General features: G+C 54.2%; 8 protein-coding genes across 8 annotated transcripts; 4 read left to right on the top strand and 4 right to left on the bottom strand.

Annotated features, from left to right (window-relative positions):
- Positions 1-323: 323 nt before the first annotated feature.
- On the top strand, positions 324-1,116 carry J4E83_009799 (uncharacterized protein; the record flags this gene model as incomplete). The annotated part of the gene is made up of 3 exons (XM_049336684.1): positions 324-442; positions 582-708; positions 958-1,116. 3 exons carry the CDS (start codon positions 324-326, stop codon positions 1,114-1,116), a joined length of 405 nt encoding a protein of 134 aa, XP_049184266.1.
- A 558-nt stretch (positions 1,117-1,674) lies between these two features.
- On the bottom strand, positions 1,675-3,899 carry J4E83_009800 (uncharacterized protein; the record flags this gene model as incomplete). The annotated part of the gene is made up of 2 exons (XM_049336685.1): positions 1,675-3,558; positions 3,612-3,899. 2 exons carry the CDS (start codon positions 3,897-3,899, stop codon positions 1,675-1,677), a joined length of 2,172 nt encoding a protein of 723 aa, XP_049184267.1.
- Positions 3,900-4,443: 544 nt separating this feature from the next.
- J4E83_009801 (uncharacterized protein) lies at positions 4,444-9,517 on the top strand (the record flags this gene model as incomplete). The annotated part of the gene is made up of 3 exons (XM_049336686.1): positions 4,444-4,485; positions 4,533-4,779; positions 4,827-9,517. The coding sequence occupies 3 exons, from the start codon at positions 4,444-4,446 to the stop codon at positions 9,515-9,517; spliced, it is 4,980 nt and encodes a 1,659-aa protein (XP_049184268.1).
- A 276-nt stretch (positions 9,518-9,793) lies between these two features.
- On the bottom strand, positions 9,794-10,480 carry J4E83_009802 (uncharacterized protein; the record flags this gene model as incomplete). Its single annotated transcript, XM_049336687.1, has 3 exons — positions 9,794-9,948; positions 10,080-10,200; positions 10,370-10,480. 3 exons carry the CDS (start codon positions 10,478-10,480, stop codon positions 9,794-9,796), a joined length of 387 nt encoding a protein of 128 aa, XP_049184269.1.
- Positions 10,481-11,055: 575 nt separating this feature from the next.
- Positions 11,056-14,044, bottom strand: J4E83_009803 (uncharacterized protein; the record flags this gene model as incomplete). The annotated part of the gene is made up of 3 exons (XM_049336688.1): positions 11,056-13,796; positions 13,847-13,983; positions 14,031-14,044. 3 exons carry the CDS (start codon positions 14,042-14,044, stop codon positions 11,056-11,058), a joined length of 2,892 nt encoding a protein of 963 aa, XP_049184270.1.
- Positions 14,045-14,245: 201 nt separating this feature from the next.
- Positions 14,246-18,004, top strand: J4E83_009804 (uncharacterized protein; the record flags this gene model as incomplete). Its single annotated transcript, XM_049336689.1, has 1 exon — positions 14,246-18,004. The coding sequence occupies one exon, from the start codon at positions 14,246-14,248 to the stop codon at positions 18,002-18,004; it is 3,759 nt and encodes a 1,252-aa protein (XP_049184271.1).
- Positions 18,005-19,165: 1,161 nt separating this feature from the next.
- J4E83_009805 (uncharacterized protein) lies at positions 19,166-20,521 on the bottom strand (the record flags this gene model as incomplete). Its single annotated transcript, XM_049336690.1, has 1 exon — positions 19,166-20,521. One exon carries the CDS (start codon positions 20,519-20,521, stop codon positions 19,166-19,168), a length of 1,356 nt encoding a protein of 451 aa, XP_049184272.1.
- A 271-nt stretch (positions 20,522-20,792) lies between these two features.
- J4E83_009806 (uncharacterized protein) lies at positions 20,793-22,298 on the top strand (the record flags this gene model as incomplete). The annotated part of the gene is made up of 1 exon (XM_049336691.1): positions 20,793-22,298. The coding sequence occupies one exon, from the start codon at positions 20,793-20,795 to the stop codon at positions 22,296-22,298; it is 1,506 nt and encodes a 501-aa protein (XP_049184273.1).
- Between the last annotated feature and the right edge of the window lie 690 nt (positions 22,299-22,988).

The following is a 22,988-nucleotide window of genomic DNA, read 5'->3' on the forward strand; positions in this document are numbered from 1 at the left end:
CGCCGACAGGGTCTTCTTACCCGTTGTGGCCGGAGCTCGGAAGCCTTGGGTCGGTGAGAGCCTGAGCCAATGGCTGAACAGCAATTTGACTTTGCGCGCGAGCGTCTCTGCAACGCCTAAACCGACCTCGGGAGAAGCTAGCTAATCAACCCGCTACAACTGTGCACAACTTCTTATCCGCCGTGTTCATTCCCATCTGCCACCTCCACGTCAACGCAACCGTCTCCCGTCCAATTCTCTCCCCGCCTCGACGCACGCAAGCACACGACCTCGGTTTTCCCGCCTTAAGACCACGTACCCCGAATTTACTCTACACCACCACAATGTCTGCCGACAAGGAATTCACTTACTCCGACGTCTCGGAGCACAACACCAAGAAGGACCTATACATCGTCGTCCACGACAAAGTCTACAACGCATCGAGCTTCGTAGACGAGCACCCGTACGTTGCCCGCCCTTGCACGCCGCGCCTTGCAATGCCCACCTCGGCATTCGCATACTCATACTTGTTATGGCGAAAAGCCCCGCCTTCACATGTGTCGGGTCAATGGTCACAGCAACGGTTGCTAACACATGCACAGAGGTGGTGAGGAGGTCCTTCTCGATGTCGGAGGCCAGGACTCAACAGAAGCCTTTGAGGATGTCGGTCACTCAGATGAAGCCCGTGAGATCCTCGATGGGCTGCTTGTTGGAAACTTGAAGCGTCAGGTACGACACCCTCCACTCATCAATCCCGCACATATAACCCGACTCCCACTTCCTCCCTTCCTTTAGACAAAAGAATTCCCCCCAACACATCAGACATCTCTTTCCCGCGCCCCCAGATGCCGCGCTTAGATGCCGGTCCGAGGGTCAAGGAACTTCTTCGGAACGATTCCGCCCACCATGCACGGAAACGAAACAACCCGTTCTCCGTATCCACAAAACAGAACAACAATACTGACGAGTGAAAAACAGGAGGGCGACCCAAAGCCCAAGAGCTACGCGCAACCTGGTACAACCGCTACCACCACCGACGGCGCATCCACCGGTGTCGGTCTCTACGCCATCATCCTGCTTGGTGGTGCGCTCGCATTCGCTGCCTACACCATGATGAACAAGCAGTCTTCTGAGTAAGATTCTTCGCGCGGAGCGGGCAATACAGCATAACGAATACCATCGATGCGGTTTTCGGACCTGAATGGGCGAGAGAGGAAGTCCCGCTTGGACAAGACATTGGGACTGGGTATATTTATACAGAGGCGGTGCCGTGTGGTATTGATCACATGGAGGAGTATATTTTATATATGGCGTAGGCTGCGTTTCGAGCTCTCATTATGCTGCGGACGAGCTATTGGAATAGATCGGTTTAACTTTCTTCAGTCGAAACCTCGTACGTGTCCTGACAGATGTGCAAAAGAACATTTTCAGCACTTTTCTATCTCCTCGCTCTGTTTCTCTCGTTTCCTGCTCCGTCTAAGTTGTAGGTTTGAATTAGAAGTTTTTGTAGGATACAATTACTTCATGCGTGTTCTTGTTAATCAAAAGAGCACATGAACAATTTTACCGTTCTTATCACGTCTCCAATACATATTTTACACTTTGATAAGGGTATCATTCAACTCCCAAGTATTCATCTCCATCTCCACCTCCATCTTCCATCCCTCCCACCCAGTCCATTTACTTTTCCAAACCCTACATATTCCTAAAAACATTGTTACTAGCATTCCTCCTCCCGCCCTCCTTCCTCCGATCATGCCTCTGCCCCTCCTGCTCGGGCCTCTTCCTCTGCTTCTTCTCCGGCGCAAACGTAATCTCCCTCTCACCCACGACCGTCGTGTTACTCGCCGACTTGGCCGGTTTCCTGTCCTTCAGCTTAGACACGCGCGAACCAAACGTCTTGTCCTTCGCCATCGCAGACGACCCCGATTTCCGTTGGTTCGACGACGAGACGACCATTTCGGGCCCACTGCGTTGCGAGCGGTGACCCGCTTTACGGTAGGCGCTGGATGAGATGCGAGAATTATCTTGTTTTTGTTGAGGCTTCTTCGCAGGACGCACGGCGTCCTGTTCAGAGTCTGAAGAGTCGGAGTCGGAGGAGCCTTTTCTTGATTCGAGGTCTTCTTGCTCGGCGGCAGTAAGGCCCTTGGGGATCTTGGTGCTGGGGTTGAGCTGCTGGAACTCGCGGGTTTGCTCGTCGATTTCGAATTCGGGGTCTTCGAACATTTTGGCGAAACGAGGGTCGTTGAGGACGCCGTCGGCGGGTTTGGTGGGTTCGGAGACGGCGGGGACGGTGGTGCTGGTGTCGAGCATGTCGTCGTCGCCGCCTTGCTTGAGGACGCGCTTGGCTTGCCGGCGCGCTTGCTCTTCTTGCTTTTCCAGCATCTTTTCTGCCAGCTTTCGGTTGACTTTGACGGCCACCTTTTTGTTGCCGCGGATTCGTGACTCGCGCTCTTTGCTGATCTTCTCGGCGATGCTCTTGGCGCGTTGTTCTTGCCAGAGGTCTGGGTTCGAGATGAGGCGCGCTTCTTCGTACAGCTTCTGGGCGACGAAGAATCCGTGCATGTAGGGTCGGAGTAGGCTTGTGGTTCCGACAAGGTGGTCCAATGATAGCTGCTTCAGCTGCTCGTGTGTCAGGAACTTGAAGTTGTCGTATACATCTCCAGATGCGCCCTTGCCGAAAGCATTGGGGTCGTTGGGGTCTTCGGCCATTTCTTCGACAATGTTGTCGAAGAAGGAGCACCATCTTGGCGCTGGACCGAGCTGTGGAATGAAGAAAGAGTGTTGTTGCCTGCCCTCATTTGCCGTCAGGAGCATACCAGTCTTTGGCACCCATTCGACGTGGTTGAGGTCTACTGATGGTTCCACGGAGGTCCATGGCGTGCCGTCCTTTGGATCCCAGATCTTGATGACCCTCTTGTCTGCGGTCAAGATCTTGGGCTCGGCAGTTTGCGCGCCGTCGAGGTAGATGATGTTCTTTATCGGGTAGCCGTATCCTTGGTCTTTTCGCAGAAGGGGCTTGGGCGATCGGAGATCGTAGAGTTGTACAATGCCGTTAGAGTCTCCCACAGCAACCTCCAGACCTGACGACGGGAAGGTCAACGCTGTGATTTCCGACTTTCCTTCAAACGCATCTGGAGGCGCTGACAGAATGCCCACTCTGTTTCTTGATCGCGAGTCCCAGTACTCAACTGTGCCGATGGAGGTACCGAAGGCGAGGAGGCCATGCGAATGTTCGGCGATAGCACCAGTGTTCACTGCGCCCGCACCAATGCCACCCTGGAGAGCGCCGCCGCCGACTGTCGTCACATCGTCACCACCCACGTCGATCTCGTAACTCCGCATGAAGCGCCCGACTTCCAGGTTCAGTCTGAAAGCCTCGCCCATGCCGTCCGCGTTTACACCAACAGCGGGTACCAGGCACTCTGCTGATCTCCGGTCGTAGATAAGATCGCGACCGTAGCGTGGTATGCGACTCGCATAGTGGAGGCCTCCACCGGTGTGGAATTCTATGCATCGATCTTGCTGGAGATGTACGCTCTTTTTGGCATCGGAGGAGAGGAGGTGGAAGGTTTGGTTCTGCGAAAGTCAGTATATCTTGCGGGTGGATAGTAAGAATGGAAAGAGCGTACAAGAGTGTTGGTGTGTCTTGCAAACGACAGCGACAGATGGGGAAGGTAGTGGACGTGGATTTGAGGCTTGTAAGTGCCTGTGCTCATGACCCAGTCGCCATCCTCGCTCACACGGACACACTGGCTGGCTTCCTCAAACTCGAAATCTTGCAGCAGGTCGACGCGGTTGGCGAATTCGGGGTCGTTCTTCAGACTGCGCTTTCTTTTCCGAATAAGCCATTCGGGCAGCGGCCGCGCTTCGCTGCCACTGATGGTGTATACCGGGACGGCGCCTGAGGAAATCTTCATGGTGGCGTGGTGAGGTAATGCGACAGAGCGGCGGCAGAGAACGTTTGGAAGTTCGCGATGAAAAAAGAGTGGAGCCGTTAGTACTAAGCGCAACTCCGGGCGTGCACCCGGGCGACATGGATGTGTGGGCTAGCGACCGCGAGCCAGCCGCCGTCGACTGGTCTGCCTCTTCCGCGTAGCTGACATCGCATGCACATGCTTTTTCGCTGCCGGGTCCAGTCGCTCTGTCCCTCAAGTGCTTGTACTGCCCACCCTGTACCACGTCGTTGCAATCGGGAGGCGCCGAAAGCTGCATCCGGCTCTCTCCCCGTGTTCGGAGCCATGATCACTTCTCCTACGCGTCTAGATCATGCCGATACACTGACCCTCGACCCTCGACGCCCCGCCCACACCACACCTCCATCGCTTTGATAGACACTGTCGCGCGTGACGCGCTGGGCGGACCGCAGCGGAGTTGATGGAAAAAGTGTACAGCGCAGTCTTGGGAGTGAAAATACGCCGCGCATACCACCTGCATGTCCCTTAACAAGGAGCCATCTCTCTAATGGAATTTCTCAAAACCTGTACTACGAATGCGCAAGCTATAGTACGTCGGAACCTCTTTGTACGCGATGGCATGCTGACAATGTACAGGGAGACCTTGAGGCTGTCGCATATCACGCCTTCTCAATCACCCGCACCACCACCCCCACCTCCTCGAGAACGCGAGACTGGAATGCTTCCGACGACATACGCGCAGTCGAAGCCGAGCTGCGACAGGACCTGCACCTTGTTGCGCAAGATGCATCACGACCGTGGCTATGGCTGTTCAAGCCCACGACCGTCGATAAGATAGAGCCGACCGTCGACCTCCCCGAGCTCGACGGCTATCGCCTGCACAGTAGGTCGCACTCGCACCTTCCCAAAATTACGACTGACACGTGCTAGGCGAGCAGACAGGATGCACCAAGGCCATCGATCTAGCGCGCCCTCCCATGCGCCCGGGCAACCCCAACACCACCGCGGCTTCGAACAATTCCCCATCGGCAACAGCACCACAAAGGGGCCTGCCTGCTGGCAGTGCGAGATCGTCACAGGGCAACAGCCAGGCTTCGGCATCTGATGCCCCTGCGCCGCCCGATTGCTTCACAGTCTATGAGCTCTTCACATCATCCGTCATTGCTCTCATCTCGTTCAACATCGTCAAAGATTGCAATGTGACTGCCTTGAACTTCCGCACGTTTGTTTCCAAGGCTTACAAGCAGATAGACGATGGCGAAGATGAGATTGAACCACCAGACTGCGTGCATCGCATGACAAGCATCAATGTACATTGGGCCAGCTCGGGCACCCTCCTCGTATCGACTTTCACTGACCAAAAGACTGATATTCGTTGCGTCGCCGACGCGTCCACGCAAGCTGCAGAGCAGTCCCTTGTTGGTAGATGTATCCGCGTGGCTCCGAATGGCCTGCTTGCCACAATAACGAGCCTTGAAGATCCGCTTGACTCCGTCGTAGAGGAGATAGGCCTCCGTCATAGGAAACGCACTAGACTCACCACCTTAGAGCAGAGTATTGAGAACTGGAAGTCGAGTGTCAAGCGTTGGCTGGGCTGGAAGGGCTTCACTTTGCCTGACCTTGAGAAGAAAAGCTCATGGGTTAGAATACGCATGACTTCAGTTAACAACCCTCTAGTCTCGAGCCCGGCTTTAGCAGGTCAGGATCGAGACGTCCTCTGGCCCAGAGCATTGTGCTTCTTTCACGGATCAGAAGAACACGAGATGAAGTCTGCGGAGCCGACTGGTGTGGCGGCAGCTGGAGGGCACAGTATGCTGAGATGGTACGACACGCCAGAATCAGTGGGCTTCAAGGATCCACTTGATGCCGCACAGGAGTGGTTTCTAGGAAAGCCGGATCGTGACAAGATTCTTGAAGCGAGACGAAAAGCGAAGAAGGCCGAAGAGGACGCTGCCCGTCTCAAGGACGAACAACAGAACATGATCGCCTCATCACCTGTAAACGCTCGTGGTGCCTACGGGGACCTGCATCCTGCAGGTGGTGTCTACCCCACACCTCCGGATGGGGTTATTCCTGGAACTGCGGTCTCCCACAGCGACACACCGAGCGTATCCGGCACGGTCTCCAACGTTATCCTAGCACCCGGAGGCAGCAACCCCGCCATCAATCTCTCCGCTCCACAAGACGACACCAAGATGGAAGATCAACAAATGCCTTTGACGTCACCCGTCGCACCTGCGCCAGACAACTTCAATGCATCCGGTGGAAACGATGATCTATTCGGTGACGATATGGACGAAGATGGGTACGGAGGGGATCGCATCAACGACACGGATTTCGACTTCTTTGACGGACCGGACGATAACGATATTGACATGATGGACGCACCTCAGCTGCCAGATACAAGTGTAGCGCCTGCCAACACATCACGAAAGTCCGAGTCTCAAGTCGCTGTCGAACCCAAGACCGAAGAAGACACATCTGACCCTTTCGCTGCACTCGAAAGTGCGTTGGATACGGCTTCTGAGCCTCCCGTGGACGTGAAGAAAGAAGACAAAGGCAAACAGCCTATGGCCGTGGAAGAACCGCCAAACGAAAGCGTCGACCTGTTTGAGGAGAAAACTGCTGTCCCAACACCAAGAGCAAAAGTGTCATTCTCCAAGGAGCCAACTCCACCACTAAGCCCGAGCGCTGTTTCCAAGGCACTACAACCATCTCCGCCGAATAAGAAGACATCGCATGCTCGATCGACTCAACCCACGGATACCCCGCATGATACCCACTTCAGCCCGGTGGCTTTCAGTCGCAAAATGAGCATGTCTGACGCCAAGTATCAGGATGGACGATTCAGCACACATCATTCTGTGGAACATGGCCGTAACAGTATCTCCAGCCCTAGTCCTGGTGCTGGGGCCACCGTCGCCCAGACGAAAAGTCTGAGAGATATACCTCTACTTTCGAAGCTTCGTATCACTGTAGGGGCCGCGTCTACGCATCAAATACCAGAAATAGCATCTCTGGCTCGAGCAGCTAGCGAAGACTCGGACTCTAGTGAGACGTCAGACGAATCCGATGAAGACTCTGGAGAAGATGAGGAAGTGGAAGCGACGCCCACAGCTACTATAGGCGGACTAGTCATGCCTGCGAAGAGGAAGTTACAGAGCGAGGGCAACGCCACGCCGCTCTCAGTAACGTCGTTCGCGGACTCAATGGGAGGCGATTGGCAAGATTTACATGGCCTTCAACTTGATGAGTCAAACCTGAACAATTTCGAGCCAAGCTTATGGGATTGGTCTTTGGTCCATTTCCCGTCTCCAGTGGAACGACACTTAGCTGGTGCGCGCTACAGTCTACCTACCCTACAAACAAACCCAGCGCAGATGCCCGACACTCCCACCTCTCAGCCTGAGATGAGTTACGAAGTATCAGAAGAGAAGCCTTTGAGTGCCAAGGACAGCATCTCAATTACGCAGATTGTAACAGACCAGATTGTGTCTACAACTCTGGATCTGTTGGGAGAGGATGTACCTTTCGAAAAAGAATCCGGAAATGATGAGATGGCAGAGACGCGCTGGCAGGCTGTCATCAAAGAGCTCTTCCCAGCGGCCGAGGATTGTGACCTACCTACACTTGCAGGCGTACACGAGGTCTTCCAGGACTATGCCGCCCTGGCAAAAGCGCAGCAGAGACCACCTGCGCGAAAGAGTGACGGTCCAGCAGTTACCGGGAGCCACATGTACCAGATCAACGCACCATTCTTGAGAGTACGCCGTGCGGAGACGCATTGGGATTTGCTTCCACCAGCAGTAGCGTTCTGGGAGCCTTTGGGATTATCACCCATCAGTCCTCCCAAGAATGTCGTTACATTCTGCGTATACCCTCATAGCGATGCTCTACGACCATGCCTTGAGAACTTCCTGCTCAACCTTCAGCTTGCTTACGACAGCTGCAAGCTCGGTTCACACTCTCGCGTCGAGACGGTTGTCGAGTTTGAAGGGGGTCTTGTGCCTGTGAGGGCCAGCTCGTCCATCACACCGTCGGAGACATTCAAGCTCCTCAGAGAGATCTGCGTCCAGCTCGGAAAGCTTCTAGCCATACAGCATGGTAAGATACGGGAGCAACAGGATTCAAAGATCGATGCCTTTGTCATTTACATGATAGATCCTTTCGGTGGTCCGTCTGCGCTGTGGGAACTGTGCTCGGCATTCTGGGCGCTCTTCCAAGCATACGGTCAAGGAACACCAGGACGTCCAGATCAGCCCCAGAAGCCGGACCTTGTGCTTCAGGTGATACCAATCAAGTACATCGCCTCGTTCGACGCCCCCGTCATCCTGGATCCGGCTACTTACTTCAGCCTTGCACGAGAGGTCTACGATCGGTGCCCGCCGAGTGCACCTAATAGCGACAAGACATCTCTCAGCATTTATGCGGCACCTGCTTTCCATCTCGAGGAGACGCTTCCACGAAATATACCCTTCAAGCTCATCCCCGAACCAGCGCAGGACCTACTTCGAGAGAATACCTATATGCATCTTGCTTACGCAATCAGTCTCGATGGCACTTGGGTGACAGCAGCTTGGACCGACAGCTGTGGCAAATCTCAAGCCGTCGTCTCGTATCACTTAGGCACGCGCGTGTTCAGAGAGGTCGCAAAAGAGATTTGGCAGACGACTATCGAGATCTTACAATCACGACGAGTCAACTGGCGTGTTTGCATTGCCAAAGCCGGAGTTCTGGAAAGAGAGGAATTGGAGACATGGGTCTACTTGATCTCGTGTCCGACACAGATCAATGTGTTCGTTACATTACTCACAGCAGTAGATGCAGATCCACCATACAAATTTATACCTACCATGGCTGCCCCAAGCACGACAACCGGCGGTGGCGCAAGCCCTACGGACTCCACGTCCCAAGCTGGCGTCTCCCCATCCGACCCAGGACCAGGTCTAACACCCGCTGCAACACCCTCGGCCGACCCCTCCGCCACAGACCCAACAGCAGACCCAGAAGCCCGATTAGTCGACGTAACAGACGAAACCTGGGGCGTAATCCTCGCCCACCGCCTCCACAACACCCACTCCACAACGCAATTCAGCCCCGCCCTCATCTCCGGCCTCCTCGTCAAACGTGGCGAAACCCACCAAACAACCAACAGCATCTCGCACCCCATCCCCGACCCAGAACCCGGCCCCATCGTCATAGCCGTAAACTTCCTCTGGATCGGCGCCGTAGGCTCCACCCGCGCTGCTTCCTCCCCCTTCCCACCCTCTTCCAGCACCAGCACCAGCAGTGGTAGTAGTTCCGCCTCTTCTGACCTCCCCAGTCCAGGTGCCGCTACCCTGCCTAATCCTTACGCTAGTAATCCGGGTACGCCGCAGAGTCCGGGGCCTGGTCAGGATCCAGCGCAGCGAAGTACGACGAGTCTTATGTGGACGCCTACGCCGCAGACGAGGACGACGGCTGAGGGGTTGTTGAAGGAGGTGCTGGGGCAGTTTAGGGCGTTGGGAGTTTTGGCGAAGTTGAGGGGGATGAGGGGGACGAGGAATGGGACGGTGCCTTGGCATGTTGTTGCTGCTAAGAGGGGGGTTGAGGGGTTGAGTCGGATTGGTGGGGCGGTTTGAGAGGTGTTTTCCTTTTGTGGTTTTTGTTCAAAGGTGTTCAGGCTGGGTTTCGAGATATTCGGTTGACATGTGGCGTTTTTGGTTTTTGGAAATTCTTTATGAAGGCACGGATCTACCATTGTATTAGTCTTCGCAACGTTGTCACGCCTAGTATCAACGCGTTTTGGATAGCTTAATGTAGTCATAGTCATTTCATAGTCTTCTCACTTTCAGTATCATCATATCCTTCACATTCAGTATCATTATATCCTTCAACTCACAACGGTACCAACATCTCTATCCCTCAATCCCCAAATGATCAACCTTTTCCACTTTCTTCCCCTGCTTCTGTTCCTGCGTCATCCCACTCTCCTTCGCTTTCAAACTACTCTGCTGTGCGTTGCCCGCTGCGTATGCACTTCCCTTACCTCCTGCCGCCGCACTCGCAGTGCCTACAGAAACCGGTTAGTAAGACTGTAGTCAAAGCACAATGTGGTCAAAGAAGGGGTAAGTGGGGGATCCGCTGGGTATATTGGGGGATGGATGGGATGGGATGGGATGGGGTAAATGGGTAATTGACTACCTTTATCGTGCTTGTCTTCAGTAGTCGTACTCGACCCATCAGCGTTCTGATGCGTAGTTTTCTTTTGCTTGGAAGAGAAGGCGCCGGAGAGGGCGCCGAAGAGGTTGAGGTTTAGACCCGCCTGTTACGCTCTGTTAGCACACATCCACCCCGGCTACTTAACTACGCGTATACCCATCTACTCATCTACCAGTGGCAGTACAATGAACAGTACTGTATATGATTTCGTGTCATAGGGAATTAGGGAAATGGGATGGGAAGGGATGTGGATATGGATATGGATTACGTACAGAAGCATTCGCACTAGCATGATGTTCCTGCACCTCTCTACTTCCCGCACCTTGACGCTGCTGTTGGACTTGTTGGGACGAGGTGTCTTGTTTGGATACGGCTTGTGTCATCTTAGAAATCTGAACTTCTGCTGTTCAACGTCTCCAGGTTCCAGAGTTGTTAACGAGATTATGGTAGGTTTAACGGGTATCGCAACGTGTGATTCGGGGTATGATGTTTATCGATTCTTACTAAGAAGAGGAATGAAAGAGGTTGGTAACGGAAGAAACTCCGCGGAACACATCGTGGTACATATGCATCTTTTGTATGCATGGCCGCGTGCCTTGGTGGTGACGGTTCGGGTGTATGACGTCATGGGCTGGATTGGGAGTGAGGCTGGGGTGGGGAGCAGGTTTTGGTGCGAACGCGCGCAGGGTCTAGGATTAACTGCAGGGGCTCAACGTTCTCAGGATACGGAGGATATGTGCGCGATATGATATCGCACCCGTTGTTGTCAATCTGTAATATATGTCGCATGGACGCAGGTGGTGTAGCAGCTCCAGGATTGTGGAAAAGAAATGATAGTCATTCAACGTGGTACATTCAATAAACTCCGCGCTTCGTATCCATCGTGTCGCGAACCCCAAAACCTGCATTGAAAAGGACCGAACGACGACCTTCCATTCTAAAGCACAACCAGCCAGGTTTATGTCAGATCCAACATCTCAACAGCACTCTCGCGCCATTTCCGTCTCTCCTTGCCCTTAAGCACAAGCCCCGCTTGACTATCTGCTGTCTTCTCTGGACTATCGACATCTACATAGGTCCATGCGCCGATTACGCTCTTCCTCAGAACGATCGCGCGTTTCTTTCTCTCTCGCGCTTTCCAGGCTGCTGGCGGGGAGGTGCGAGATGGTGGCTGTGGTGAGGTAGATTTGTGATCGCGTGGTGATCGGCGGAGAGAGGAAGGTGAGGTCGAGGTTGGTGGAGGGGATGCTGGTGCAGGTGCTGTCGATGTTGGGGAGCGCTCGACTACGGGGGACGAGAGTTCAGTAAGATCGAGTGTCTCGACATTTGGTGATGCAGATCGTGGTCTTGTTGAGATGGGTTCTGGCGATGTGAGATCGAGAGTATCAGCCGTTGGTGATTCTGATCTTGGTCTTGCTGCAACAAGCTGTGGTGATGTGAGATCGAGGCAGTCGGCTTCAGGGGGCGCGGACATGGTTTTGCTGAGACGAGGTGAAGTACGTCGCGGTCGAGATGGGCCAAATACGTCTCTTATACTCTTCTTCTTGTTGGATGTGGAAGCTGTTGATGATGCCGAATTTGTGGATGTATGCGACGTATTCGACGATATCGAAGTCAATGGTGGACGCGTGGTGGACATGTTCGCAGTTGGTAGTGCGCTGGTACTGGCACTTTGTTGATGTCGCGTTTCTCGTACCGGCGAGGAAAGTGTCAAGTCCAGCGAGTCGACTTCTTCTGATAAGGAGCGAAGTTGGGGTGGTGGCCCTGCATTGAGAGCTGGTGCCACACCCCGTCGCTTCGTGGGCGTCACTGATGCTCGCCAGGCATCCAACGTCGACTGCTTTGACTTGCTAGGAGATAAGGCTACAGAAGTATCTCGGGACGCTGTTGTAGCCGGCCCATCCTTGGTCCTTCGTGTCCTCGCCTTCTTCGCGGGTAGTTGTGAGGGAGAGGGATGGGCAGGCGAATCTACCAAGTCCAATGTTTCGATTGTGCTCAGAAGAGGAGGCGTCGATGGTCGTTCAGGAACCGCATTGATATCAGCGGGAAGTGTTTTGGAGCGTTGAATCGGGGCTCGTCTTCTCCGCTTGCTCACACTTGGAGGCAGATCTGCAATGGGGGGAGACACCGACTTCTCGCGTTCAGGTGGAGGCGGCTGTACAGTATCCCGAATCCTTACTGGTGAGGGAGAGAGTAGATCAATCACATCGTCCTGTTGTGGTGCAGACTGCGGGACAGGTACAGAAACCCCAGCAACCTTGTCCTGTGTCTTTGCGAGAGCTCGCGAGAGCTTTGAGCCCGGTTTCGTTACCTTGGCGAAGGTTTCGATGCGAGCCTGCGGTTGATCGCCGGCTGTCTTCGTCCGCCTGGGAGCAGCCTTGGCCTTTGGTGCAGCTTTGCCAGGCTCTTGCACAGTTGCTGCTCGCTTGGGTTTCAGTTTCGTCTGTCGCTCGGCTTCCCAATCTTCAACCGTGAGTGGCACACCAACCTTGACAAAGGTCTCCATCACCCAGATTCTCGCAGCCTTCTCTGGGTCGAACTTTGTAGGCCCGCGCTTCTTAGGGCCTTCATCTTCCAGATCTTCATCATCGAGTTCCGCATCACCCCCGGCTTGCTGAGAACTAGGTGGTACTTCCACATCATCGTCCGGATCCTCCTGACTAAGGTCGATCTTGACAAGCTCAATAGGCGTGAAGCTTACTCGCAGTTCTGTGCAGTTGTCCGTGACTGAATGTTGTCGCTTGCCATGCAGGCCTTTGATGAGGAGAGCTTCGTCCTCTTGTACCGCCTGGATGTTGTTCGTAGGTAGTCGATCGAGGTTTCCAGCGCGTATACGTAGCTGGCGCACAACCATCGAAGGCGCTAAACTGCGGACGAAGTGCTTTGCGCCTTCAAGCTTGACCCAGTCGAACGCATCGTGTGTAAACTCGCGCAAGCCCGAGAAATCCAGCTCTTGATCCCATTTGATCGATCGGCGCAGTTTATCCAATCCAGCTTGATTCGAAATGGCTGGGTGTGTGTAATATCCAAGGATGTCCAAACGCGGGAAGTCGTCTGGAATCTTCAGTGCACCGTGCTTGCGCTTGAAGTGCTTGCTCTCGTTCGTCTTCAGCTCGTGCTGCAGTCGCTCTCGCCACTGGGACATGGCTCTGGCGTCGTTCTTCGAGATCTTGCACAAATCCGCGCCAAAACCTGCCTTTGCAGCTTCACATGCTGTCTTCGGGCCGCATCCAGGTATACCCTCAGGGACGTAATCTCCTCCACTCATTAGCGCGACCAGTATCATGCCCTCGCGATCCAATCCTGACGGTCCGTTCTTTGTTTCAACCGCATCATATACGTTGACGTGTGTTGGCGTCTTTCCCGTCTTCTCCGGTGACCAGTTGCGTATTGTGATGCCACTTCCAAACATGAGTGTGTCTACATCCTCACTCAAGACCGCATCCACTATTCCCTCTCGCTGAAGTAGCGCGCATTCTGCCTCAGCTTCACCCGGCGCAAGATGTATCGGATATCCAAATTGCTTCAACAGCTGCTTTGCGAGAAATTCGGGGATGGATGCGACGTTGGGTCCGGTGCGCTTGTTGCGCTTGAAGGGCGGCTTGTTTGGTCCATCGAAGACGAAGACGGGGTGGATTGCGAGCGAGATGAGGCGAAGGAGGCGATAATAGAAGGTGCGCAACGCCGGGTTGGTGCCGCCTATTCGCAGTCAGCATAGCGCAAGCATGTAAGTGATGCCAGAGTTCTACCTTTGCTAGCTTGTATCTGGAAGAGCCATATTGATGTGTCGATAGCAATGCGCAGTGGCCGTCCGGTCTCTTCGAACTTTTCGACGGCGAGCTTTGACAGGGCTACGCGCTTTCCAGGGCCGATCTCCTTGTAGATACTGCGCGAATCAGTATAGAAAGCGGAAGAAGAGACTGCCCAACTCACCCATGAATACCCATCGCGCCTCCATAGTCTGCACTCGGTCGTCTCGCCGGCTGCCGTGTTGGTGGTGTCGCGCGTAGCAGCGCGTGATAAGATAGTTGCTAGGGCGACAGCGCGTGGCCCGTCCCGCATTCTGACGGATGCCGCACGTTTGTTCCCCACCCACATGCATTCCTCTCGCACTAACAACCAAGACACCCCTCCGACCCTTCTAAGACATGGCGCCCCGCGGCCGAAGCGCAACGGCAGGCGACGATGCCCACAGCGATCGCAGCTACGACTCGAGCCCGGATCCGCTGGCCCTCTCCTTCGACAACACCATCACATCCGCCCGCAAGCCCAGGCCGCGTGACTCCATGGCGGGCAGCTCGCCGACCAAGCAGAACCGCAGGCTCGAGGCCTCGGAGATGATGTTCTCGTCACCAACCAAATCCATGATCATGAGCACACCACGAGGGGGCGGCGCGAGCCCCTGGCGCATCAAGGTCACCGTCCAGGCTGAACCCGGAAGCGACAACGTCGACCCATCCCCATCCGTGAAGCGAGTAACCACGAGAACGAAGACGACGACGGTGCCATTGAAGGACCACGATACCTCCTCGCCTGTCAAACGCCCCCGCGGACGCCCCCGAAAGTCTGACGTGGGAGCCACTCCTAAACCAAAGCGAAAGGGAACACCCGTTAAGAGACGCGCACGATCCGGATCACGCGAGTTGAATATGAAGGGTGGAGAGTCAAGCGCAGCCGATGTCGACACCGATGTTCCACCAAAGAAGCGGAGAGGCCGGCCCAGGAAGGTCGTGGCTGTGGCCGAGGATTCAGAGACCCGGGAAGGGTCGGTGCAAGATACTACGCCTGGACTTCCTTCGAGTTCAAAGTCCGGCATCTCAAAAAAGAGCGCGCATTTTGCAGATCTCCCCGGCCCCACTACCGAGACCATGAGCGATGCGCTGATGGAGGCTGAGGAATTGCCCAACTTGAGCTCACCGATACAGAGGAGCATGAGGCAGGATTTGCGAACGCGCAAGGGCACACCACACGCGAACAAGGTGATACTCATGGAGTCTGACGAGCACGAAGAGGAGGGAAGCGATGTCCTTACGCCGACCAGTGGAGACGACGCAGAACCTATACAGCCCGAGGATCTCGATTTCTCGGAAGACGGCCATGCCAGCCTCCCAACACCCAGCGAAAGCTCCGCTCATGCGAGCGATGCCGAAGATAATCAAGCTCAAGCCTTCGAAGACGACGAACCCGACGATCGAGATACCGCAGATGCCGCTTTTGATGAGGGGACTATGAGGATGCGAGATGACACAGTTGGCAACGAGAGCTTCACCATGATTTCACTTGATACGTTGCTTAGTAACGGACCGCGGAGTACGCGAAAGCCAGCAGATACGCAGAACACCACAGCGCCAGCCGTGGGATCATCACTGAGGAACGAATATTCCGAGCCAAATACAGCTACAGCACACAATGCTGGACCATCGACTAGCGAAGAGCCATCACCTCCATACCAGACCCTCACAGCACCCTCGGGTCATACACGGCCAAAGCTATCGCGTTTCGTGACACCTGTTATAGATGCCGACGTCCCATCAGCGCCGCCCGCTATAGAGCCTAGTCCACCCAAAGCTCAAACACCGACGCTTGGCCGTGTAGTTACCGCTGGCGTAGCTTTACAAGGCTTGCTGGATCCCACTCGTCTTTCGTCTACGCCCGAACCTCCTCAACAGGCACTCGACAAGAAGCGTGACGAGCTTGATGATCTTTTCCGGGGATTCAGCGAGGGCACGCGGAAAGAGCTCCAAGCGGGCTTACGTCTTGGTGAGCAGCTTGCGGGCCAGCCATATGAAGAGAGTGCACCCGCTCCTTCAAGTCCCATCAAAAGCAATCCTACGATAGCTCCCAAACAAGGTGTGTTCCGAACGCATCGAAAACGTCAGTCACGTCTTCTTACTCCCGAAGACCAGGATCATGCCGTCTCACCAGTGGAGCCAACCGTCGCAGCGGAGGAGGTGCAATACCCGGTCCTGGATGTCGAAGAGGAGAGTGTACCGGTGAGCCCTGCGAGGAGCGAGGGAGAGATGAGCTGGCGGGCCGACACACCTCCTGCCAAGCGGACTGGCTTGACGCAGAGAGATGCTGAGATGGAAGAATCCCGACAGGATCATGCTGCAGAACAGGCAGACAAACCTGCGCAACGGGATGACTTCGCTGACATCTGGCAAGAAGAGGCTAGTCGCTCGGTGGTCTCAGTTGAGGAAGAGCAAGCGCCTACACAGAAGGAAGCCCCTGTTGAAGAAGAGAAATCGTTCCGCGATGTCTTCACAGAGGACATTCCCACCAAATCGGCTGCAAGGACCTGGCGTCGTAAGAAGGCGAATGAAGCTCTTTACAACAAGAAAGTTGACTTACAGCGAGAACCGAGCCCTGTTCAGGCGGAACCTGCAGTCACAGAACAACCCGAAGATGACGAAGACCAAGACGAAGAAGAACAAGACGAGCAGGATGAGGATGTCGTAACTCCACTGGAGGAAGACAAGCCGATCCAGATTGACGATGAGTCGAGTCCGGCAAGCGAGGCCAGTGATGACACCGGCATGTTTTTCCAGTCGAACATGCCCAACGTCTTCAATCAAAAGCGACCATCCCGTTTCGAACAACGGCGGCAACGAAGACAAGAGAAGGAGAAAGTCAGCCTTTCTGAACTTTTAGACCAGGGTGAGAGCTTCGTTCCCGAGTCTTCGCCGCCGCCCATGGCAACAAAGAAGCCGTCTCCAACAACAAAGACAAACCCGTTCATTGACACACCACCTCGCTTCCCTGCGCTCATGAGTTCACCAAAGAAGAGCAGTCCTTTGAGGCGAGAACTTCAAAGCGCCGACATCTCAACCAGCTCGGTGCAATTTGAAGAGTCTACACTACCACTTGCGCAAAGCTCACCGTTCCATACTATTGTGGATGGCGATAGCAAAATCTCTGCAGCATCCGATCAACGACAATTCCGTGTAGAGATGGAGGGTAACACAGCCTCTACGATAGTCCGCGTGCGCGAGGAAGCGAATGAATATCTGGATGCCTACGAGCCGCAAGAGCGGACTTTGAACGACCTTACTGAGGTCACTGAGGAGCCCAGTAGGATTGACCGCAGTCGACTTCCCTCAAGTCCGCCAAAGATGCAGCGAAGGTTCCAGCAGAACCTGTTGTCTGCCCGCAAGCCCTCGCCACTCTCTCAGGCCTCGCATCAACCCGAAGAGGACCCCGCATCATCACCGCAACAATCGCCCGCGCGTTACAAAGGTCCCCAGGTCGTCGACGAGTCAATCGAAAGTTCCATCAGCGAGGAGTCGCAAGCCAGCCCAGAAGCAAGCAGCCAGCCCGCCACATCTCCACCCCAGCAATCACATCTCCTCGACCGCGTAAAGTCGACCCTCACACGACCACCACCGCCATCCCCGCACCCAATCCTGTCCCACCTCCACCCCCTCCCCAAAATCGAACCCTGGACCCGCACCCACTACAAAGCCCTCGACAAACTCTACACAACCCACCTCAAACACCCCGCCCTCTTCTCCCCCTCCACCATCCCCCCAACCCGTCTCTCAGCCACAAACCACACCCTCCTCCGCCAATTCCTCGCCCAAAACGGAAACCTGCCGTACGTCGGCGCGATATTCCACGCTTGGGGCTATCAAACGGAGATGACGGAGGAGTTGGTTGTTATGTGCAGTGTGTTTATGCAGCTGCTTACGTTGGAGAATGAAGAGCAGTATTTCGAGGTTACGCGAAGGAGGTTGCAGGTGGGGGATTGTGCGCCGGGGAGGGTTGGCGAGAGGATTACGGGACAGGAGGTGCTTAGAAGGTGCGCGACTGTTGTTATGGGGGAGAGTGTGAGGAGGGATGAGAGGGAGGGGAGAGCTATTGATAGGAGTTTGGGGTTGGAGGTTGAGTGGCCGGTGGGGAGGCGGTGATGTTTTGATTCGCTTGGGATTGGCGTTTTGGGTTGGGTTGGATGCCCATATGAAGTTATGATACCTATTTCTTACTCTTTGGATGGGTGGGGTTGGAGTTTGGGGGGTGTTAAGATACCTCTACTTTGTATTTTTGAATGTGATTGAACTTCACTTGACTTCTTGCTGCTATGAGGTAAACGAAATTGCTGATGCATGGTTTTGATTAGAGACTTATTCCAGTATGCAATATGTAATACTTGAAGTGAGGTTACATGTTATTGCGTAAGGTTGCCTGTAAGATCTAAAAAGATTTGAAGGGTCATGTTTTACTAAAGTAACTTGCTACCCAAAGTTATCTCGCAGACCACATACTACGTAACTAAAAAAATGAAGTGACAGTATGTAACAGACAAAGATCTTACATGGCCTGTCTTCATATAATCTGCGCAAAAAAGGCAAAAAAGAAAGATCCATAAAGGGCTCAACCGGGATTTGACTAACACGCGTTAGTGGTTGATACTTTGGTAATTCGAACACTGGCAACATACACCCGGGACCTCCTGCAGTTTGTGAAAGCTTTTCCCAAAGCAGGAATCATGCGACTAGCTAGTAGAGATATTAGTCGGGGTGTTCGACTTGAATGGGTGAAGTTGGGGACTTACACCATTGAGCCGTTGGATGGGTGGGTTTGATGACTAATCGAGGATTTGGAATGTATATAATGTTGAAGTTAGTTCTGAAGTACCAGGAACTACATTAGACTGGACTTAGTATCTTGAATTATGGTGTGGGCGTTGGTTCAAAATTAGTTGTGGGTGGAGACGGTGGAGAGGGGCGGTCAGGACGAAACTCGTTTACATGCAGTGGTGGCTCAACAAGGTGGATAGCCGCAGACTAATCATGATCGTGCACTTGATAGCATAGAATAAACTTATTTGGGGGTGAGAGTTTCCCTTGAAATGTAAAGAGATCAAGTTATACTGTTGATTTGAAGTTTATTGAAGGTCTATGTTCGCTTTTCCGCTTATACAGAGAGCCTGACCCGTGAGCTGCGACGGCGGCTATACGCAATTACGATTCGAGATATTGAGAGCTCGCTCGTTTACTTTTCGCTTTTGGTGATAGTACAAAGGGAAATATGCCTGAAGAAGCGAGCATCAACATCTAATAACGTCCCTCTTACTTCATCTTCGCCTTCTGCCTCTTCTCCTGCAAATACCGCACTGTCTTGGAGAAGCCTGCTGTGAAAGGTCCCTTCAGAGTCTGCACAGTGGAAGGCCATTTGACCGTCTGATTGATCGCCTTGGTAACCATCTGCGGGACGTCCTTCTCGCCCGCTATCCGCTTGTCAAAGTCGCCAGCAACCTGCTTCTTCAAGATACCACCAGAAGACTCGTCCTTGTTTGCATCCAGCATCTCCTGGTATTCGCGACCCGAGATGCCGAATTTGCCGCGGTATTGGAAGTATACCTTCTCACGGAACTTCTTGGGCAACCGCCTGATCATGGTAGCGCGCCTCTCGGGATCCATATCTTGTGACATCTTCTGATCGAGCGTCTGGTCCTCGATCCAGCCCCTTGTGCGCACCACGGAATCGTCGGCGTAGAGTATGTTTGGTAGTGACAGTATGAGGTCGTGGTAGAGGTATCTGAAGTTCCGTATTTGGTGCGTGACGATGTTGTCGATCTTCTTGGGGTTCTCGCTGCCATACTGCATCCGCGGATCGCCCTGATAGCTCAGGCCAGTGATTGTAGAGTATAGTTCCTTCTCGGTGAACGTCTGGGGTAGTAGGAGAAGCGCGCATCGTACGGCTGAGAGGAGGTTACGTTGGTTCGCGACGCGGAGGTTGGGCTCTTCGTGGAGGATCTTGACGGGCTTGTGTAAGCGACCGGCGAAGTACAAGGTGTCCCAATCGGTGAGGTCGCGGAGGAGCGTTTCGTAGTTGACAACAGCGTACTTGATCATCGTTCCGTTCACTACGACATATGGATTAAAGTAGGCGCCTGCACCATACTTCTCCTGCACATGGCTGACGACGCCTGAGCCGAGCGAGCCCAGGAAAGAATAGTGGTCTCGGTGCTCGCGCAGATTGAGCGAGTGGAAGTGCTGCGAGAACCGAGGTGTCAGGATGAAGTCTATCATCTTTCCACCGCCCTTCTGCCATTTGAGAATTGCCTCGGGCGCGTTCGGATGCGGTGATTCCGACGGGCGTGAAGCTGTCGCAGCTGACTGAGGGAAGACGCCGGAGCCATAGGCAAACGCATAGGTAACCGGTGGAAATTGCCGGAGTATACCCCTTAACGATCGCTTGAACTCCTCATTCGTTTGTATCAGCTGGTTCTTCCCGAAGTCGCGTGGCAGCTGCGTGAAGTCGTCCAGCGAGGGAGGCTCATCTTCCCAGTCTGGGGGCAGCGATTGGAATGCATGTGGCTTGTCGGCGGGTACAGTCTTTTCGGAGGAGATGAAGCGGCGATTGACATTAACCAGAGGCCTCCTGCACCACGCTATCCGGAATGCTGGTTGGCGTCGATACATCTTGTACAGAAGTCGATGCCTGAGGTTTCGCAAAGTGAGAGGGTGGATGACGTAAGCGGTTGCTTCCGTAACCAGCTTGGTGGATTTGATGTTGTCTGGTCCCGCCTGCCGCGTAAAGACGCGACTTCCTCTCATCCCACCCATCCCACCACACTCCACACCAGCAACTCTCAATACTGCGTGTAACTTAGGCGCTACTCTTCTCAATTGAACAGAAACCACAGAAGAACGCCCAAAAAGAAATTCGGTCACCCCCACAACAGCCAACACCATGGACGCCGCGCTGGCTTCATTCCAGGCGCGTCTCGCGACCTTTGGCGGAGCAGCGACGACCACAAAGACGCGACGCACGAGCAGCAGATCGAAAAAGGCAGGCACAAAGTCCAAAGCCGGCTGGCCATTGGCTTCACCAGCGGCACAAGATCTCGCGTATGCGGGTTTCGTATGGAGGCCGACTACCGCCAGCCCTGACAACGTGCAATGCTTCTCCTGCGAGTGCCAGCTCGATGGCTGGGAGGAATCAGACGTCCCAGCATATGAACACGCGACACATTCGCCGAGCTGCGGCTTCGCAGTCATCGCGTGCATTCGCCTGCGTTCTGGCGATCCAGGCAGAACTGAAGAAGACCCGACCTCCGACGCGATGGTCGCGGCGCGTCGCGACACGTTCGGCGACATGTGGCCTCTCGACCCCAACGCTGGCTACCCCTCAGTCGACCAGATGGTCGCCGCGGGATGGTTCTACGACCCCACAGACGAAACTCCCGATGGTGTCACCTGTGCATACTGTGCTCGCGCACTCGATGCCTGGGACATTGGCGACGACCCAATGCAAGAGCATCGTAAACGCTCTCCCGACTGTCTCTTCTTCACATTGTCGGACATATACAACCCGCCCATCCCTGCGCCAAAGAAGGGCAAGCGCGCTTCAAAAGCCAAAGGCCGCTCAGCACGCTCGTCTACTGCATCCACCGCGAGCAAGAAGGCCACACGCGGCAAGAAGCATATCGATGACACTACCATGGAGGACAGCGAGCTGTCGGAGATGCCACAACCAGCACCTAAACGTGGCAAGAAACGCACAAGCGACACAATGGACATTACCCAAGTCTCAGAGGTCGTACAACCCGCTCCAAAGCGCGGCAAGAAGCGCATGAGCGACACTATGGACATGACCGAAGTCTCAGAGGCTGTACCCGCACCCAAGCGCGGCAAGAAGCGCATGAGCGATGCCATGGACATCACAGAGATGTCAGGTGTCGCACAACCAGCACCCAAGCGCGTTCGATCATCAAGCATTGAAAGCTTCCCCAGCGACTTGCCGGGCGGAACCCCTAAGAAGACTCCGACTCATACCCAAGACCACGTCGCATCAGACTTCGACATGTCCAGCCTGCCAGGCGACCTGATGGTGGGAACACCTAAGAGGACCCCACCTCCTATGAGCGAGGCAGATGACAATAACGGTTGGGAGCCCGCCAATGTGGACATGCTCTTCGCGTCCCAGGGAGAGGCTCAGGGCTTGATGCAAGACATTCTCATCGACGCCGGTCTTGACAACATCGAGGCTGCGGGCTCGACACCCGAGCAAATCTTCGACGCTGTCATGGCCAACCTTACAGACCTCGAAAAGTCCATGACCATCGAGCAATGGGTCCTTTACAACGCTAAGCGGGGCGAGGAGAAGTTGCGCATGGCCTGCGAAAGGCAAATCATGGCATTCGAGGCTGAGGGCCAACGCGCCATGACGGTCTTGGAAGCCATTCCCACTATTTGATTTTCCCACGCGTTCGGTGAGGGTTGGAGTACTTCGGAGTTCGGTCGCTTATGATACCCCGGCATATGGACAGGTGTTTGGTTTTGTTGGCTTTCGAGATTGTTTCTGTTGTTGCTTTGTTGGTTTTTTGGTTTTCTTGTGGCCGCATCCGCCCTCTCCCCTTTCCCTTGGGCTTAAGGTGAACCTCACAGTTGTAGCCGCCCGCAAGGGCTGGCTCCTGTGGGGGGATCCGGTTAGCCTAGCGATGGGGCTGGGATAGGCGAGGCATTTGTTGTTGTGGAGGACGTTTCTATGAGGGATTGGATTGTTTAGTATTGTGTTTCCTTGTTTTGTACTGTATGAGTTGATGAAGAAATGGACCTTTACATGATTGATCTGTACATCGTGGACATTCGAGTGGTATTACATGCTAATGGAATCGTGTCGCCGCTGGTTTTCATTGCAAAGCGGCAAACCGTTCGCAGTTTGTGTCACATGCGCAGAGCCGGTACCCATGGATGTCCTCTTTCGCCAACGTTCCCTCACAACACAGCCATGAATAGCAACGAGAACAATGTATGTAATACCTCCTGTGATTACAAAAGCGAAAAAACTATCATAACGACTTAAAGGAAGTACGCATATTCGGCGGTTGGGATCCATGACTTCGTTGGAACGACCAGTGGTATCCGAAATGAGAAAATGTCGTAA

Source organism: Alternaria metachromatica (genome assembly GCF_023757995.1).
Source record: "Alternaria metachromatica strain BMP 0045 chromosome Unknown scaffold_36, whole genome shotgun sequence".
In the NCBI taxonomy this organism is placed as follows: Eukaryota; Fungi; Ascomycota; class Dothideomycetes; order Pleosporales; family Pleosporaceae; genus Alternaria; species Alternaria metachromatica.